Raw genomic sequence first — 20,012 nt, forward strand, 5'->3', positions numbered from 1 at the left:
ATCCTGACATTTAGTTTAGGATGTAGCATTTATAATATTAGCTTGTTAGCAGCTTGCATTAAATTACCCTGCTAACTAACATGTGCAGTTTGCTCATTAGCATTACAATGATTAGCATGTAATGCTGACATTCTATCAGGTTTACATGTGTAATGTTAGTATACTAACCGGGAGATGTTTAGCATGTAGCATATCAGGGAGTATAGGACTATATGAAAGTACTTAAAAGTATATCAGTGCCAGCATTAAGAGGACTGCAGAGACACAACATGTGCAGCGTTAAATTGTCTGTATACATTCACACCCACGCTAAGAGGTTGAAGGAACTGAACAGAGCCAGAACAGCCGTGTCTCCTCCTGCTCATCTGCAGCCTATGTTAATATGATTAGACTGGATTATGGTAATGTGCAGGGGGATCTGGTGGGTGCGGGGCGGTGCTTTGCTGCTCTCTTTTCGGGGAATAGTTAATTGGTTGGGTTGCTTTGATGTTGTGGTGATGAGAGAAGGGGGTTGGTGGGAAAGGCTGGCCAAGGCGCCCAACAACTCAAGCCCATTTTATTTTTGGCCTATGAAGGATCTGTGCTGGCCTCTGTTGAAAACTAAAGAAACCTGATGAAACCAATGGGAAATGATGCAGATCTGGAGATTCACATTGTGAACATGCAGATAAAAAGAATGGGGAGAAACATAGGCCACATTTGTATTCTGTGCTGCTGAGTGAAGCCTGTTGAGTCCTCTGTTGATGAGAGTTTTGTTTGTGGTCTGTTAGAGGTTCTCCACATCTCACACCTATAGTCCACTTGATGGGCCAAGTACTGTGGTTCAAAATGTCCTCCATCTATGCTTTTAAGAAATGTTGTCAGCAGTAACACAGCTAAAATAAGAGTTGCATATTTTCCTAAATAGAAATGAACAATATAGCAATGATAACCTCATGTTGTGGTGCATCTTTAGTAGTTAATGCAAATAAACTCCAGCCTTTAAAAACTTTAAAAACTAAGGAGCTATTTTACCATTGTTATATAAAATAAGCCTCACAGCCGGAGAGGTCCACAGGGTGCAACAAGTTTTACATTTCAGCTTTTTTAACGTTTTATAATCTACTGTCACGGCGGGGTTAAAGCTGCTGCTGCTGCTCTTTATATTTATCTGAGGGTCAAGACTTTTACGCATGTTGCTTTTCTGGCGCCGGCACATTTAGGACCAGCAGGTGTTCTGCCTGTAGAGGCAAAACCTGCTGTGATATTGGGCTGTGCAGATGAGTATACGTTTACTCACTTGCTCAAATTGCTCACATACAGTATGTAGGCCAAGCCTGTTTGCGGCTGTGTACAAGTCATGAACAACATCAATATTTATTTGTAATGATTTCTTTTAACTAATGACTTACACTTTTATTAGCAGGTTGCAGACACCAGAAATTCAGTTGGCTTCTTTTATGTAGCAATATAATGCTTAAATAATTGCCAGGTTTCAAATAAAACGTGATAACAGCAGTAAGGTTGCACAGGTGTGGACTCCAACCACGCTATTTGGAAACAAGTCAGGGATGTGATGACTATCTCTGAAAATACTGACTTTGACATCTTAGAAATCAAACATCACCTTAGCCATTTGACCTGAGCCCAAAACAAGAAATGATGTCATCAAATCACTGCAGTGAGCCAAGCATCCCTTTCCCCTACAAAGGATATTCTTATTTTACAGCAGCCAATCAACATGTGATACCTTTAATGTAAAAACTCTGTGTCAGCAGAACATTTAAGCCAAAGATGGAAATCAAGCAGGCTAAAATAACAACTGATTGATCCTACTGCTTCTGAAAGTTCTCGACTGAAGACACATTTTGGGAAAAAAAACCCTCACAAATCTGATAGATTCTATACTTATTATGAATACTGAAATCTTGCTAAATGACTTTTTCCATAATCTAAATGGAAACATTTCTGATACTAATTCAATAAACTAATGTTATATTTTGTTATGTTACCCCCACACTCCTATTGGCTACCGCTCAAACACATTGTATGTGATAGGCTAAGGGGCGTCTTGCCAATTATCTCTAAGCGGTTAACCAATCAGAGCAGACTGGATGTGGTTTCAGACGGAGCGTGTAAAGAGGTACTGCAGCACAGGCAGTATGAGAAAAGGAAAGAGCTTTTTGAACATTAAAGCAGGGAAACATGTCACAGTAGAGGCACAACATACAAATATTATCACAACAGGGCCCCCCTTTAAGATTAGAATTCAAAAGCAAGACAAAGGTTGATAAGTAAAAATCTTGCAATTTTATTTGCATATAAAGGCAGCTAAATATATCACAATGAACTGAAAGAGAACTAACATTTCCATGAAGAGGGATACAATCAGAGAAAGAGCGAGAGAGGAACAGAGCACGGAAGAGCATTTACAGCGACAAAGTTGAGACAACTATTGGCAACATTTTTTTTGTGCTAGCAAGATTGCATTTACACACAGTGCAAAATTAGAAAAAAAGAAAAGCAATAAAACACAAATACTATCAGATTTACACTTTAAAAGGACAGCTTTACCAGGTTTAGGCAGGCGTGTTGTTGGGAGCAACCAGCACCTGTTGGATTGTGACTCTGACATATTTTCCTCTCTCTTCCAAAATGAAAGTCTGCCCTACTGGCAGAGTCCATACAAAACACATTAAAGAAAGAGCGTCTGAAGGGAGCAGAAAGAAACAGGTCAATTATACAGGTGCACACAGAAAAAATGCACCAGATTTTCTTTTTTTTGTCAAACACTACTTTTAGTACAGATGTTTTACAACATGAATATATAATATATATTTATATATATTTTATACATACATTTTCCAAATTAGATCAGAAATCCATAATGGGAAGTTAAAAAGTTAAAATTTACGGGTTGTAATTTGATAGCTTTCTATCCCTGCGTTGGTCAGGTGTTGTTTTGCGGGTAATAAATAAGGACTTTTCTCTGAGCTCGCAGAGAGTGGGGCTCTAGCTGAAACATTTAAGCTAGTTTAAGGCAGCGTCCCTGTCAGCCAATAAGAAAAGAGGAACTGACGAGAGAAAAAAAGAAGATCTAATCACAAAATATCAGATGATACAACATAAAACAATGGCATCCATTGTCCGGCCAATGCAAACCAAACATAAAGAAATTGTACAAATTCACAAAGCATCATTTATCTTACAGATCTGACCAATATTTATCAAGAGCAAGATTGTTTAACCACAAAATCCCCCAGAAAAGGAGAATACCAGTGTCACTTGCAGCTTTGTTTCACATTCCCCCAAAATGAATTTGACATTGCATAAATGCAGAATTGATAGTACTAGAGTACGAAGAGGACAATAATCCCTCCAGTTTTTCCTGTCATCATAACATTTGATTTTTGTGACATCAACAGCTTATATCAGAAACGTAACTTGTATTAATTCTCTCAACCCCCTCACCAAAATATGGATTTGTCACAGAAATAATGCGTGTAAAATAAGCTTGTTTTGTAGGAAATTAACTTTATGAATCCAGAAACAAATGGACCCTGCTCAGTTCTGCAAGGCAGGGGATTTTTTACGGATACTTTCCTAGATGATGTTTTCACTTTTATTTGTAGCTGCATAGTGATTACCAGAAACCCGGTGATTAAAAATGCTAACTCTGCATGATGCAAATGTGACAAAAGTATGTTTGTTTTTATTCTTTCAACACTGGATTTCAAGAATGAACAAGGTTAAATAACATTGTTGTTCCTCTGAAGAACAGACCCTGGTATCTGCCACCATGCTGACTTGGCGCAGGAAACGAGCATAGGTGGCACGTTTTGAAACAAAAACACCGGTATTCTCCTTTGACCCTCCCAGACAAACCCCCCACCAAACCCCCGCCCCACATCTCCACATCTTCTCAATCTCAACAACAGCTTGAGAAGACCAAAACGTTTGCAAAGAAACACTTAGATTTTTTTTTTTTTTAACTTGACATATTTATAGAAAAAAAAGTAGTTTATGGTGCCCTTGCCCCTCCCCTCCCCACCCCTTCCTCTGGTCTCAGGAGCTGGAGGGGTTGGGCAGGTCGAACACGATGGGGGGGTTGGTGGGCTGGAAACTGACGGTGCAGGTCGACGCGTTGATGAACGTCGTGAAGCCGTCCGTCATGATCCCGTAACCTGAGGAGGGAGGAGACAGGTGTCAGTGAGGGAGGCAATTCTGATATATCCTTCCACCAAATCTGATATCTGTGTGCTTTTTATTCTCAGTACCTTCGTGTATGCCTCCGAAGGCATGGAGTTTGGGTCGCACCCTCTTCTGCACCGTGTTGAGCAGCTCCACACAGCCGACCCGCTGCAGCTCCTTAGGAACCCAGTCTCGGAAACCTACACAAACACACATGTATAGAAGTTTAGATTTCAAAACGTTCAGTTCCACAGGCGGTCGATGTATGGGAATGCAACACGTGAGCTTAACAAGGAGGGTTTAAAATAAAGCAGCAGCAGATAATCATCACCGACCAACAGTAAAGTAAAACACTGACGGTCAGAACTTGTTCTGTAGTAGGTGAGCTGAACTTTAATGAGGCAGAACTGTTAGCTGATCTTCAAGTTTCAAGGGATTCGGATTCCAATTTCTATTTCTGAATCTGTTTGTTATATATTCCTGGCTTTAATTCCTCTTGTAAGTGAGATTTACTTTGTTAAAAAACATCTCTCTTTAGGCTGCAGTATGCTATAAATTGTCCTTAATGCCCAATAGTTTGTAGTTTTTGGGTTAAAACCGAATAATTAAGAAACAGATATTCTCTTATGTCTTGCCACGTCCATATTAAAAGTCTCTCCTGCTGGAAATGCTTTGCCGTATTGGACTTCCTCTCCTGCATGAAGTGCAATAATTATATCTTGTTTCATCCGTTCAGAACTAATGAAGCGTCTCTAACTGTGGAGCTCTCACTGTGGTAAGCCACCAACCCCTGACACTCAGTGGACAGGTAAACCCCCCCCTTACTGTTTCTGTTCCGCCGTTTCATCGGAGTTTACCAGTAAATCACATTCCTGCTCATGAAGCTCCTTCCGAAGATTTCCTCCTCTCTTGTGCAACCCTTTTTTTTTATTCAATCTTTTTGTCTTCTAGATTTGGAAAGCCCTCCTACATCTTCAAGATTCCCCCCCCACCAGCTCTCTCTCCTCTCCAACGGTCTCTCTCCAATCGTTTGCAGCGTCTGTCACACTGCTGCAAAATCGAGTTTCCATGCAATCAAACGGCCACAGCGGCTGCCGCAGCAGCAACCCTTCGTAGGCGAAAGGAAAGGAAATCACTCAATAAAGCCAGATGGAGAGCGCAACGGCAAAAACAACAACTGGGGCCCAAACAACTAGAAGGAAAACTAAATCAGTGTGAAGTGAAAACAAAACAATATGTGTTTTGTATTTGATGAAGTCAAACCCAAATATTGAATCCGACTCTAGATACTGCTGGATTTGAATGAAAAACGGTGTTGACTTTAGCGCACACACACACACACACACACCGCCTGCTGCGACGCCTCCAGTGACTCCATTCAGATTTGGAATAATGAGGCACAACCTCATTAGATATGGTGATGAGGGGGCTGTGATTGGTTAATTGGACTCACCGAGCGGAGGTCCGTGGGTCATCAGGATGTCGATGCCTTCAGGGACGAGGTTCCATTTATCCAGCAGAGACTGACCCCGAGGCAGGTTGAACCCCCAGCCGTTAAACCACGGAGTCCTGCAGAGACGGAGGGAGAAGGATCACATTAACACCGAGACTAACTCCACCATGATTACGGGAGGGAGATAAATTGCTATCTGGGAGCAAAATCTGTTTCTGAATTTATGCATATTTCTTTCAGACAGCTATTTCTTAAAAGCAACTCTTTGTTGTTATGCTTACTGCTTCTGCGTCCTTATTAACTAGAAGAACTTCACGCATTCAGATTTTTGAGACGTTGATGGATTAAGAATAATTCATTTAAATAGGTAACTATTATAAATGAATGGTATAAATACTGTACACACGTCATGCATCACAAATAACTGGCTGCACATTTTCAGAAAGCCCTTTAATGCAATGTAAACAATGCAAACATAACACTCCGGGATACATTCAATGCGTTTTGTGGTGTGACACTGAACGTAAACAGCTCAGAGATATTTAAATCATTTGATTGGTTAGCTGTGGACAGTACGACCAGCTGTAAACACAAACATATGACATTGTCACCTTAAAAATGTGTTTAAGCAAAAAGTGTTCTAATGTACACATCCACAAGACACAGAGCAACATCAGCATGAATCCACCAGCAGGAAACCCTCTTTACACCTAAAGCAGGTAGGGAAAATACATGAGGGTTACAGCTGAAACAAGCACCGTTGATAGGTTGATGGGTTGCCCTGAATAAGGAGCGTTTGGTTTGACGCACCTTAGAGGTACCATCAGGTTTAATTAATTTAAGAAGCCAGAAATATACGACTGACTGCCCAGGCCTTCTATAAAAAAGAGAAGCGTGAATTTCTAAGCAGCAGGGAGCCACATCATGTGTCACCCCCCCATCCCCACTGCTGCTCAGGCTGCAGATTGATTGACAGCAGCCGGGCCACCTCCGGCAGCCTGGATGGGAGTCTGCAGCTCGGGGGTGACAGGCAGCATCTCAGCCTCCCCAGCAGACACAAAGAAAGCCCCGATGTGGCTGAGTGGGAATGAGGGATGGATGGATGGATGGATGCAGGGGGGGGGTGAAAAACAGATGAAGAAATAAAGCGAAACCGCGGGGAGGTTAGATACAGGAGCGGGGGCGGGGGATACTGAGGGGAGAAAAAGGAATCGAGTAGAGGCCGGTTGATAAATAGAGCCTTCATTTATCACAATAGTTGTAATGGCAGAAGAAGGCTGACAAGAGAGGAAAGGAAGATAGATTATCAGCACAGAACTCCTCCGTATATGAGCTGACTTGCTGCAAGAAGCCCGGAAAGAAATCCTTTAAGTCTAATTCCGCAGCAGAAGAGGCGCTGATGAAAAGATGATTTCCTCTCTTTTATTCCCAGGTTACTCCGGGACAGACCGCTGAGTTGGGAGAACTTTCCAGTCACTTGGTGCTGCGGATGCTATTTGACCGAGGGGAAATCAGGGCTCCACAAACATCCATAAGCTTTGTTACAGTGAGGGATAGCTGCTCTGGCGCTGATCAATACTCACTGTTCCACAGGAGGGCCTCAGCAAAGCCAGCACACTCCAGGTGTGTAAAATATGAGACCTCCACCCCTCCTGGTTTTTAAAACACTAGCAAGCTCAAAATAAGACACCCAAAAAATTCAGCATGATGAGAGATAAGAGCATTCTAAAGAACCGGCTCAGCCATTCAGGTCTGGTACTTGAGCGGTATCGAGTGTTTGCGCGCTTCACAAAAAAATTAGGTGATGGCGGCGGACCTGAAGCTCTCTCTTTGATTTGCTCGCTCAGTCGTTGCCTCGTTCTCTCGCTCGGTGGAGAGCTGAGAAATGAGGTTAAAAATGAAATGTGAGGAGCGCAGAGGGGAGCGAAGGCCACAGACTGAACTGATTAATTAGAACTAATCACACAAATCGGAGCTAATGGAAGTCTAATGGATTACTGGGAAGGCTCGCCACTTCATGGATGGATCTAGCGCTGCTGTGGTGGAACTCAGAGAGGGGGAGCGGTGCCGAGCGGCGCTGCCGGGGTCTGCCGGCTGCGTACGGGCAGGTTATTTGTCTGGCACTAGTTTTGACTAATCGCAACAAGGCCAAACTTTGAAAAATGGCAAACGCATTTATTTCCCCCCCGTTCAGAGAAATAAATAGTGGTTTCAGGCAGCACAAATAAATGAATAGCTGGGACGTTGAATTTGCTCCGTGTTTCACATGTTTTCCCCCGCATAAACACATTCCTCTGGGAGATGAAACATAACCCCCTGACATAAGCCTAGGATCCGCAGCCAGCCAAAAAGGTCCTGACTGAACGCAGAGCGAGGCGCTGCAGCTCCACGCCACAATGGCCCCATTGTCGGCTGTCTGCCTATGAAATATACCTTCCATGCAAGTGCATTTGTTAACCTCCGCCGAGATTAATGACATCCCGGTCACATAAAGGAGAGATTGTTTCCTGTGTGGCAGTGACACAGGCTTTATTATACTGTACTGCAGTGTGTGTGTGTGTGTGTGTGTGTGTGTGTGTGTGTGTGTGTGTGTGTGTGTGTGTGTAGTGGGCAGAGTGGACATCCACCAGCATCTGAGTAGGATGAAGTGTTGAACAGAATGTACAATGCCAGTGTCTCCGTCTGTTCTCAGAGTGTGTATATGTAGATCAGTGTGTGTGTGTGTGTGTGTGTGTGTGTGTGTGTGTGTGTGTGTGTGTGTGTGTGTGTGTGTGTGTGTGTGTGTGTGCGTGCGTGTTTTTGCGACTACATTCGGAGCCGAGTCTTTCCTTGACACTCGCCATCTGGAGCGCGTCGCTGTGGCAACAAAGGAGAAGCGTCTGGAGGCAGGCATAGTGGGAAGTAAAACACCGATCACGGAAATAGAAGCAGAAGTAAGAGAACGAGAGAAAAAAAAGGGATGAAGAAGGTGACCACCACAGATCGGTGTAAAGGACGCGGTAGACAGATGTGGTCATGTGGTTCCATGGCAGACGTTTCAAGAAATAAAGATAAAACTTACTTTAGGAAATATTTTTTTAAATATACTCTAACTCGAAAAGCGACACAACAAAAACACAGCTTCAAAAGGACGTGAAGCCTGTAACCATGGTAACTGGGATATTTAACGATTACTCCCCCACCCCTCTCCCGGGAGTCAAACAGTGGAAACAGGTTAAAATGTGCAGCCTGGGCCAGCAGTGGAGGTGAAGCAGACAGAAGCCATTTAGCCCTCGTGTGCAGAACGTCAATATTCAATTAGGCCGGTGGACATCATTAGGACAGCGCAGCGTCTCTCTGGGCGTGACACCGCTCTTAACCCCTTACACCCCCCCTACAACCTACTCTCTCTGGGTCCCTAGACAGGCTATGATACCCCCTAACAACACACACACACACACACAAAGATGCTTGGTTCCTCTCATTGCGCCTTTTTAATCCGACTCCTCCCCCGCTTAATGGATCATTCCACCAATTCTCTTACACCTCACTGAAGTCTCTTTGACGTTTTTGTGTCAGTGACCCAGAAATGACTTGCTGGGTGCTACTGTCTTGTAATGAAAGTGTATTGTACTGATCATCATCACAAGGCAGTATTATTTGAATAAATTCTGTGTACTGGATGTTTCCAAATGAATGAGAATATTAAAACAACAGGTAAAACTTTGAGTCTTTCATCAATTAACAGAAAATATAAGGCAAATATTCTTACAATCAAATAATCATTAAAGTCCTTTATTAGTTTTTCGGATTAGCTTTATTTAAGGTCTTGATTAGTATACATTAACACCTGGAAGTAACATAAACCATAACTGCTATATTAATGACTTAGTTTCATTTACTCTTGGACATATTTGTATCCAGCCATGTCCTTATGAATTCAGTAATACAGTTATACCAAACCATGGATCATTTTGCTTAGAATCTCTGATGTTACAGACCTCAATATCTTCTTTCTCCCCTCTCCACCCTGCCTGGCTTTCTCCCTCTGTGTGCGTAACACACTCAGGTCAACCTCTCTTGTTCTCTGTTCATGACCTACACAAACACACCGGTTCCTTTCATTTACCCTGTGCAGGGCACACTGTTTACCAAACAGGGAGCAGACTCTCGGCCACCTCTGGTTGCGTCTCATTCAACACACACCTGAAACTCAGAAGAGCAGACCCCACAATACACACTCTTACAAGCGGGTAAGAGGAGGCAAATACTGTCTGACTGTTTGTACCAGTAGAGCTGTGAAGTCAAAATCTGAATAGTAAAGATTAGTTACGAGGACATTTTTGATATCCAAAGCAGATTTTATGGAGTTTTATTTACTATTGTAATTCCTAACTTCATTAGTGTTGGTAAAGGATAATCATTTTCAGCAAAGGACATAAAATCATCGAAAATATCCAGTGGAGAGCACGAGTGTCCTTAGCTAATGTCATGGAATTTGAGCCGGAGGTATTTATAACAAGATCAACAATCTGTTTTGGTGTCAGCCCCCTCAGAAGCAAAAGGAAGCTTTTCAAGAGGTCATTTATAGAGAAAGCAGCTGCTAAAAAGACAAAATGCTGAAAAACTAGAACCTTTAAAAAGTTTGAAAGGGAACAACACACATGCACACAAATACATGTCCCTGCACGGAGAGAGGGAGCACTCTGTCTGTGTTTTGGTCGTGTTGAGAGCAGAGATAAAACCGAAACATGTCTCAGGTAAAGTATGGCCCTCCACCTAAAAGCCAGAGAACAGTTGCACCCTGGGATTTTCAGGAACAAGCTCTGCCATGACTAGCCCAGAGATAACAGAGAGAGGGAGAAGAGGTGAGAGACTGTGTGTGCAGGTCCAGCGATCCATCGTGTCTGACCTCTGAGTCAGAGCAGCCCCGGGTCAGCGGGGGGAGGGGTCTAATTGATCAACCTGTCAGAACCAATGAGGAGGGCCCTGTTAATGGGACTTTTATAAGCCCTGCGGGACGCACCACCTGACACTCAGAGCTGTATGAGTATGTGCAAAGCATGCAGTGCATGCACTGTGTGTGTGTGTGTGTGTGTGTGTGTGTGTGTGTGTGTGTGTGTGTGTGTGTGTGTGTGTGTGTGTGTGTGTGTGTGTGTGTGTGTGTGTGTGTGTGTGTGTGTGTGTAATCCCATAGCACAGCTAGCCTTATTAAAAGGAGCCAAGTGGAGACTCTGGCTGGGTTTTGACAAATGGCCTCTCAACACCAAGGCCACCTTTGCAAACTTTGGGGACGAGGTAGAAGGCGAAGTCAATGGCCGTGTATGGAGGAGTGTGTGTGTTTGTGTGTGTTTGTGTGCTCTGCTCGGCCCCAGCACTAATAACCTGTGCCTGGTGACTGATGGAGTGTGCAATGGATTAATCTCGCTGCAGACATGCTGCCAAACGCAGAGGCGCTAAGGGTTAGCAACCGGACTTGGCCCGCTTACGAAAGGCTACAACCACAGGGACGAGTTGCTTCAAACTCACACTTACGCTCACATTCACACACTCTTTCTCCCCAGGGTTTCTCTCCACGCTGAGATGCAGCCAGCTGCAGTTTGACCTGCAGGCCGCTAATGTAAAACAACCGCTGCATCAGCCAGCAGACGCTCGGCAGCAAACACAGCTGCTGCCGGCAGCTTCCAGCCATTACTACATGCAGGTCTGAGAGCAACACAGAGGGGAGGGGAGGGAGGGAGAAGACAAGGGCAAGAGACCAACACTGTAGCAGGAAATCAGAGGAGAGAAGAGATGGTCAGAGTAAATACCCTACCATCACTACATCTACAAAACATCCTCTTACACAGCGTTATATAGGCTGCACCACGTTTCTTTAATTGTTCTATCCAAATAGGATACTAGTGATCTAACATAAGGCCTCACGAAAGTGATTAAAAGTAAAAATGCTGCCGTGGGAACAGAGATGAAACACAAAACGAGCAAGAACCACAGGGGGGGGAGAAGAGTTTGCAGTACCTGAAGTGCTTTGTGTTCTTCCTGGTATTGTTTCAGATTTGTCAGAAACTGCTTTGAAACAAACACCACTGTTACTACAACACCACTATTTCCCAAAGACAGTGAAGACACGCAGGTGCAGAGCTGCCGGTAGATGGGGAGGTGGGGTTTGGGAGGAGCAGGGGGGTGTTATGGGAACACGGATGTATCCACATGTTAACATGGAATCCATACACTTTTAAATGTGGATATGGACTGTCGGGAAGACGGGCCTGTCTGAAGAAACTGGAGACCAGAGTAATAACGAGGGGGGGGGGGGGGGTTTCTGAGAACCTGTATTGGGGCAGGGGCCGCAGCCCATTCAACCTGCCCCGAGACTGGGACAAGGGTCCCATTACCCTGCTCCAGCTTCGACCTCCATGAACTTGATCCTGGGGAACAATGTAAGAGGGGGAAGGGTGGAATAGGGGAAGGGGGAGTGAAAAGAGGCAGGGGTGAGGATAATATCTCTGGGAAATGAGTGAGCTTTTCTCAATGACAATAACTGCTGGACAAGGTTTCATATCCCAGCTCTGCTCCAAGGACCGGGGCGGGAACCTTGTTCCTACGGTTTCAAACAGGACGAGCTGAAGGTGAATCCAGAGAATGCACTCCATCACACAGGTGTGTGTCTTTCAGGTTTCAGAGCTGAACCCTTTTTTTTCCGAGCATAAAGACCGCAGCTCCAGGTCTGCAAGTTAATTGGAAAAAAAAAAACGTTGAAAAAGCTTTAACATTTCAAACTTTCATTTATGACACACAATACTGGGAGCAGAAAGGAGAAATTATTTAAAAAGGACCTTTGTGTGATTTGGCCTCTGCTAGTCCTTGTGACAATTCAGGCCCGATGCTGAAGGTCTGCTGCTCTAAAGACTCGATCAGCAGACAGAATCTCATATTGAGATTCTGTAAACAGAATAAACCCAGAGGGTGGACATAAGAACCTGGGACATTCAGACTTCAAACCTTGTTAAGCCTGATTGTTATAGACCAAATTCATTCACTCTTCAATACGCGTCTAATATTCCTCTTCCCTACCTCATTTATGTTATCGAAGGCCGTGTCATGTGAGCATTCATCCTCTGCACTAACACTGTTGGACAGTAAAAGAAATCCAACAATTGTACAAAAGAATCAGAGATATTGTGTTTTTGTATTCCACACGTTCTTCTTCTTTGCTGCTCATTAGGCTTGGAGTCCATATAGCTTTTTCCAATTGTTCCCATTGAGGAGGGAGCATGTTTTTGGAGTGCAGCTGGTTGAAACTCTCGGATCTTTCAGAAATGTGCTGGTGTTGCCACTGTTGATGATCCAAAAATGTATAGATACACAGCCTCCGCCCTAAGTCGGAGGTTCAGGTTTGTTATAGTCGCTGCTGATGTAACTTCAACCTGCACTTTTAGCCCCTTGTCCCGTCTGCCACACATGTGACCCGTTGAATGCATCAGGTGTTGTCAATGCAAACATGGAAGCATACAAATCCTAATTGACATACATTCAAAACCTGCATAAACCTCAGAACTGGTTTAAAATCTATAACCTTAAGGATGCCTAAGTCCCTCGAGCAGATAGCATCAACTTCATCGTAACAGTAGCTCACTCTATTGCCCATCTTTTTCATACACGATGCTCTAGGTGCACAACGGAGAGGTTTCTTCAGACGTTTATGGTTCAATGGTTTCCTGGTTGCTGCAGCCTGTGGCAGTATTGAAACGATGTACATTTCCCATTTCCGGTGTGTAACGAATGTCTATGGCCAAAATGTTCTGTTTTCAAAAACACCTCTGCCATCACTATGAGGGGATTGAAACTAACCTTAGATATGCGAGAACTTTTGAAGACATAATTATTACACCCTATGTATTAGACTTCATATTTCCACATTTATTAGGTGCTCTGGCTTTGTTTCACCTCAAAGCTTACACAATGGGCTTTTCTTGTCAGTCAGATGAAACTAACATTATGAACAAAGACCGCTGCCAGCTGTGCAATGACACTGCTTTGATCTTAGTAGTATGTGTTACTGTGGAACAACTCTCCTTCTAAGGATTGGTAGAAAGAAAGCAGTAGCTTCTCACATATAGCTGTCAAAAAGCCGGGAGCACAACCTGCCTTGTCCTGACATGACAGGCCGACCAGTCTATGCTGGAGAAGTCAAAGGTCAAGGTGGGAGGATGAGTGTTAAAAGGCAACAGGAAGAGCTACGGGGTCGATCCAGCGCAGATACATGGTACTCTGTTCACGGTTATTGTGTGGACCTTACAACGAGTGGATGCTAACCGGGGCACGGAGACCAGGGGCAACAATAGGCACAGGAAAGCACACACACTGGCATTGTCAGCCTCAGGGGTTTGTATACACAGAGCCAGAATGCAGACAAAACAAAACACACAAGGCTGAAACGGGCAGCCTGTCACACTCAGGAGTTGTTCATAGGCACCCATAAAATGTAAACCATAAAACACTCTAAAATAATAACAAACGTTCATTTAAATGCAGTTGTTTTAGGGGAGATCTACAGCTATCAATCTGTCTAAAAGATCATAACATTGTGCCATTCATTTGGCATATTCCTTCAAATAAAAGTCCTAAATATAACTGACTTTTGCTTCCATTGTTTGCTGTTTGCCTGCTCACTGAATGGAGGTCCCAGTTTGCCCACGTTTTATTATTTACGACACTTCAGCCCTGCAGACACCTGGGGGTTCCTACCACCCACATCGGGTGTCTAAATCCAGCGAGTGGAGATAAGCAGAGTGTCGTCCTTGCCGCTGAAGCTGTGCAGAGGTCAACAGGAAGGAAGGGAAGTGTTGCAGGACGATGTGAATGCTATCACCGGCGAGCAGGAGCCGGTCGGTAGGCTGCCCTTCTGTTTATAGAGCTGTCGTTGCCAACGTGATTGATGGCTCGCTACAGACAATCCACATCTCCCTCACGGGCCACAGAGTGCGGTGGGAGACCGAGTGGGAGAAACTGAAGTGTGTGAGAGGGTTTGTGTGTGGAGCATTTGGAAAAAGAGAATACTGGGAAACACTGTTCCAGCTGTGGTGGTTTAATCCATGATTCAGTCCTACACTGAACAATCTGCTTTTTGTCATACCCCCTATGCCCTTAAATATGTTTGCCAGTTTAAAGCCAGGTGACCTTGAATTGTCCAATTGCATTATGTTGTTGTTTTAAAATGTTAGATTAAATAACTGAAATTAGACAAACTATGAAACAATGACGTTCAGGTTTAGCTCCTTTAAAAATGAAGGCAGTGTGGCAATGGACCCCGAACACAACAGCCATATTTGATATATATATATATATATATACCCACTCATTTAACTGAAACTCTTTTCAAATGTGACTCATTATACATGTATTCACACATGTTGGCACAACCCAGGTGCAAAGATCATGCTAGATCAGAGGTGTTCAAGCTACGGCCCGGGGGCCAAATGCGGCCCGCAGGCCATGTTGAATCGGCCCTCAGCAAATTCTGAAAGTATAATGCAATATGGCCCACAAATTAAACTTTTGCTTGTCTTATATTGTACGTCTCAAATATATATGTTAAAATATATTAATGAGCCCAATTTTCAAATAAATTCAGTCATTTAAAATGTTCTAACAAATCTTAGTGGATTAAAAAAAGCCCAATAACTTATTTCCATAACAAGTTTGAAATTGAACCTTCATATTTACTCCTATTATAAGTAATCTGAGGCTTCTGTTTTAAGGAATGAGCTGCCAACAAAATAAAATGAAACCCTAAAGAGAGATGGGATATAGGCTGTGTTTTCCTTAAAGCGTTTTTAAGTATTGCGCATTATTCACCTACATTTGATTTGTTTTGCTAACTTATAACTTAACTTATGAGGCAATATTCAACTCTATAAGTGGCCCAGCTCTCCCTATATTTTTTCTGTATGTGGCCCTTAGTGAAAAAAGTTTGGACACCCCTGTGTCAAATCATCAAATACGTACAGCTTCTGCAACAGTCTTGAACATCTCATTCAGAATCCAGAATTCACTTTCTCCCATTCAGCCACGATGACACCAAGAAATGAGGTGATACGGTCAAACTCGTTTCAGTTCATTCAAAACATTGTTGGATGGGGCAGGGGGCAGGGTTCTGAGCAGACCAGTCCTTCATCTGAATCAAACTCTGAAAACCATTTCTGGATGGAGTTGGTTTTGCAAAGTGACATTGTTGTGTTAAAAGATGAAATTGCCTTCCCCAAACTGCCATTGTATGCTGTAGCTCTTTTTACTGGAGCTATCCATCCCACAGCATGCAGCACAGTCCCAGGGTAACAGCACATATATGTGGGCAGGGGTGTCTTCAGTGTGTTAATACTGTATCCCTAACTCAGCATTAGTACACCGTTTACAGAGGACCAAGCTTCATGTGTGGACTGCTTTTAGAGGATAACTAAACTGAAAAATAACACCTTACACAGCCTGATTTAACTCCATTTTAAATAATTCATGTTTTCTTCCTTTTAAAACTTGCCATGCAAACTCAGTGGAGCTTGCACTTCTTTCCTTTCTATCAAAGACCTTACAGCACTTAGCATCTCTCCTGTTGTATCCAGACTTTTTGTCACTGACGGTTTACTTATTCATCCGAGCTTCGGCTGTGACTGCACTTAGGTTGGTGACCTTTCACACCGAACTCTGCAAAGAATAATGGCCAAGACAGTCAGGTACACTTTGAGCTGAAATCTATGTGTAGGTAGAAAGAAGAAAAAAAAAAGAACCAGCGTGGTAAAAGGTGCAGCTAATGCAGAGCTGCTACACCTCAGGGCCCAGCGGCTGGGGACACAGTATTCCTCTGCTTTTCAAATATTTATTCCCTCATAGCGTGAGACACAGCATGGGACGGCAAACAAGAGTGAGTCCTGCTGGGTCCAGGATCAGCCCATGTACACACTCATACACACCAGGACAAACACACCAAAGACAAAAACAAACAGATGGGAAGATTCAGATGTCAGAGGCATACACGTGCCCCCATTGTAGAAGAGTCCAACGTGTTGAAATGATGGAAACCCAAGGCTGCTGCTAAAAGAGCAGCCTTGGGTTTCTAGAATCTTCTCTGTGGACTGAGCAGGTAGCCTGAGGTGGGGTTCAGGATGGGAGCAGGGGACCGTCTGCTGACAGTTCGCCCTAACTCCCCGGCTGGTTCCTGAGCCATCTCGGGCACCAATCCAGGGGACTGTGATTGCATTTTATAGCCTGAAGTGGCTTCCTCGTGTCATGTATCCGTCCTCATGTCGCAGACATCTGCTTAGCTCTGGGCTCTTCAAGTCCCCCCTGTGCTCCCTGCCGTGCTGAATCCTTTGATTAAATCTGCATCGCTAGTAATCATACTCAGAGAATATACCTGCTGCCTCACTGCCATTTTTTTTTTTTTAAAAAGAGGCCCTATCACGCTTTTAGGGTTTCCCTTTCCTGTAGTGAGTTATATAGGTTTTTGGGATTATAAATGGTCTGCAAAGGCACAAATTCCAAAGTTCCCTGCAGTGCCTGAAACGCATCCATTGGACTCCTTTGTTTACTTCTGTACATGGCACTATGTAACAGTAGTGCTTCTATTGGCTAGAACTCCAACACATTGTACAGACTCTAAATTATGTAAATGTGTTTAAATAAACTAAAACTTCACTAATGATGACAATAGTAATGTCGCCAAACATCGAGGACATCTTCAAATAGGAAGTTTAGGAGAGACGCAAGGCATTTGAAAACAGCCACTGCTGAAACTCATTTGCCATCACTTGCCTGTTCAATTCTCAGAAACATGGAACCTATTTATTACCGCCTGCTCGCCTACCCCATCACTAAACTATTCCTTATCAAGGTGACTAACCTGCGCAGCCATTAGCTGCAATGCTGTCCATTTCTTGTAAGTTAGTGCAGGTATGCTGTTAACAGGCGCCGTGCCATTAATTCTGCAGGGAAAACGTGACCCTGTTTCAGAGAGCTGCGGCGAGCCGGCGCACCACCAACACCCTGCCGCCGTGTGTTTAACGGGCCTCGTAGGGGAAAGAGTCTCTCAGTGTGTTTACACAGTGGCATCTCTGAGCTGGTATTAATAATAGAGCCACTTAGCATTCAGAGGCACCGGTCTCAGCCACGCTGTTTGTTTCACAGGTCATTAAATTTATGCCGCAGCCCTAATGTTCATTACAGCAGCAAACTGGCCAGGGGTCTGTAACACTCGCTCACTGTCTTTAATCCCCCGCTGTATTCCTCACACTGGCTTTCTTTTCATCCCTTGCTCATTCTCCCTCTCTCACATCTCAATAGATTTTCTTCACAACAATCTTTTCCGGGTTTAATTAAAAGGTTTGCACCAGTGTTTCCAGGTTTCTCGTGTTGTTTTTTCTTTTTCCGACTTAATTATTGAACCCCCCTCTCACGGGCAAACAGTTTAATCCAAAACAAACCTTGGGAAATATTCTAGTGTGAAGCAAATGTTTTTGTTTTGGAAAATCTACACCCCTCGCAAGTGTAGTTCTTCCAACTGAGAGAGCTGTAGCTGCAGCACAGAGCGGCTGCTGGGAGGCCAGTTCTGCCAGTTTCACCTTGGTGGGCGATGCTCGCGAGAGGAAGCTGATCTCTGCTCCGGCTTAACAGCTGCTGACTCCACTTCCACTGTAAACAAACCAAAGTCACCAAGCTAACCGAGACTGGAGGTCACCATGATAGACAAAGGCATACAACAAGAAAACTAATTAGGGGTTTTAATAAGACCGGAAGACCAGAGGAATTTGTATAAGCTCAAAGGGAAACATAAATACATACCTTTATGATACAGGAAGATTATTTTATTATTTCTTCTCTTTCTCACATTGTATCTAAACCCGTTTCATCAGGTGCTTCAGCAGACAAACATTGATTTTAACCATGTCAAAACACAGACTTCCTGACGTAGGGGGGGGGCAGATCTAATGTGTAGGCAAGGTGGGGGGCATGTTTAACACGTACACACACAAATAAACACTGCGTGAATTCTCGTTGCAACCACAAACAGCAGACTGGTCCCACAGGCTCAAACCGCCCACCAATGCCTTCATTACGCCTTAATGCGACTGATTATTCTCTTTACAACCCCCCCACTGCCACACAGTCCTGCCGGAGAAAACACAAACGTTTTAAGGAGCGAGCAAACACTTTGTTTAATCTATTTAATCCTCTTGGAAATGTAGCGCACTTTGAAGGCCGACTTTACAGCCGCTGGAGGAAACCAGCAGCAGTGAACCGCAGAGGGAATGTTTCTTTGTGGGGGATTTTCTGACAGTCTTCCCGGTTTATTTATTTCAGTAAAGGCGAAAATCCCATAAAATGTTTATAAAAACAAGAAGTAGATAAGGTATCAAACACAGCACCTTATAGTCTGTTGAGCTTATGGTTTCTGGCGTTTCTTATCCAATATAATTTGGTTTCCTGGACAAAATCCCCGACTGAAACCAGAATTGAAGATCAGAACCGGCGTCGATGTATTGAATGTGACTCTCTGTGGGAACTGGATGATCTCACCCGGAGTGTCTGTCATTACATGCATCTGTCGTCCCCTGTGCCCTGAGTCTGAGCGTTTACAGTGGAGGATCAGAGGCTCTGCAGAGCGTCGAGTCGTGTGGCTCTCTAATTAAAGCTGACGCTGCCACTGAAGCCCGCCAGCCCCCGGGTCAAAGGTCACCACGCAACCGCAAGCAGGTAGCCAGCCAATGTGAAACAGGCTGAAAGGCAAATAGCCACCACCGACAGCCTCCCCCTCCTCCTTAACCTGTCCTCCTCCCCCACTGGTCTCTGCTACTCCTTTTCTTCCTCGTATAGCCTCAACCCCTTCTCTCCGGAAGAAAAAACACCCGCCTCCCTCCACACATTTATCCACTCAATGACATGGGAGAGAAAGAATAGAGTCCGAGTAGAAAAGTAGGAATGAGGGAGGGGAGGAAGAGGAAAGGCTTTTCAGCATCTAAAGGAAGCTTGCACTTCAGAGCCCTTTCAGCGCAATGAAAGAGGCGAGGATCTCGCTGCAAGGGCGCAGGGCCGGCAATGGAAGGCCAAACATGTCACGAGACAAATAAATACTGTAGGTGGAGAGGTGACTCTGCTGTAAAACCCACGTAGGAATGATCCAATGATCTGTTCACCGAAACAAAAGCGTGCTGTTGACCTTTGACTGTGCCTTTTTCTAAAGCAAAGTGGAACCGGACCTTGGTGTGTTTTCATGTCGAGAAACAAAGCTGGTGCTGAGGTAAAGGGGCAGGAGCGCTGAAGAAAGCCATTCATCATGATGGAAGCAGGTCTGACCCGTAGAGTACAGAGTCCCTTGTTGTCTGTGGTCAGGCACAACTTAACCAGAGTCACATGGACT

General features: G+C 44.1%; 1 protein-coding gene across 2 annotated transcripts in view; it reads right to left on the reverse strand.

Moving 5' to 3' along the window:
* Window positions 1-2,266: 2,266 nt before the first annotated feature.
* mpped2a (metallophosphoesterase domain containing 2a) overlaps window positions 2,267-20,012 on the reverse strand; it is a 52,146-nt gene continuing 34,400 nt past the window's right edge. For both annotated transcript variants that reach the window (XM_063882171.1, XM_063882170.1), the window contains exons 5-7: window positions 5,624-5,739; window positions 4,257-4,370; window positions 2,267-4,163 (exon numbers count right to left, since the gene is read on the reverse strand). In XM_063882171.1, coding sequence (XP_063738241.1) covers window positions 4,045-4,163; window positions 4,257-4,370; window positions 5,624-5,739 — 349 coding nt within the window. In that variant the 3' untranslated portion in view covers window positions 2,267-4,044. The remainder of the gene's footprint in view (window positions 4,164-4,256; window positions 4,371-5,623; window positions 5,740-20,012) is intronic.

Source organism: Eleginops maclovinus, chromosome 4 (assembly GCF_036324505.1).
Source record: "Eleginops maclovinus isolate JMC-PN-2008 ecotype Puerto Natales chromosome 4, JC_Emac_rtc_rv5, whole genome shotgun sequence".
Classification (NCBI taxonomy): domain Eukaryota; kingdom Metazoa; phylum Chordata; class Actinopteri; order Perciformes; family Eleginopidae; genus Eleginops; species Eleginops maclovinus.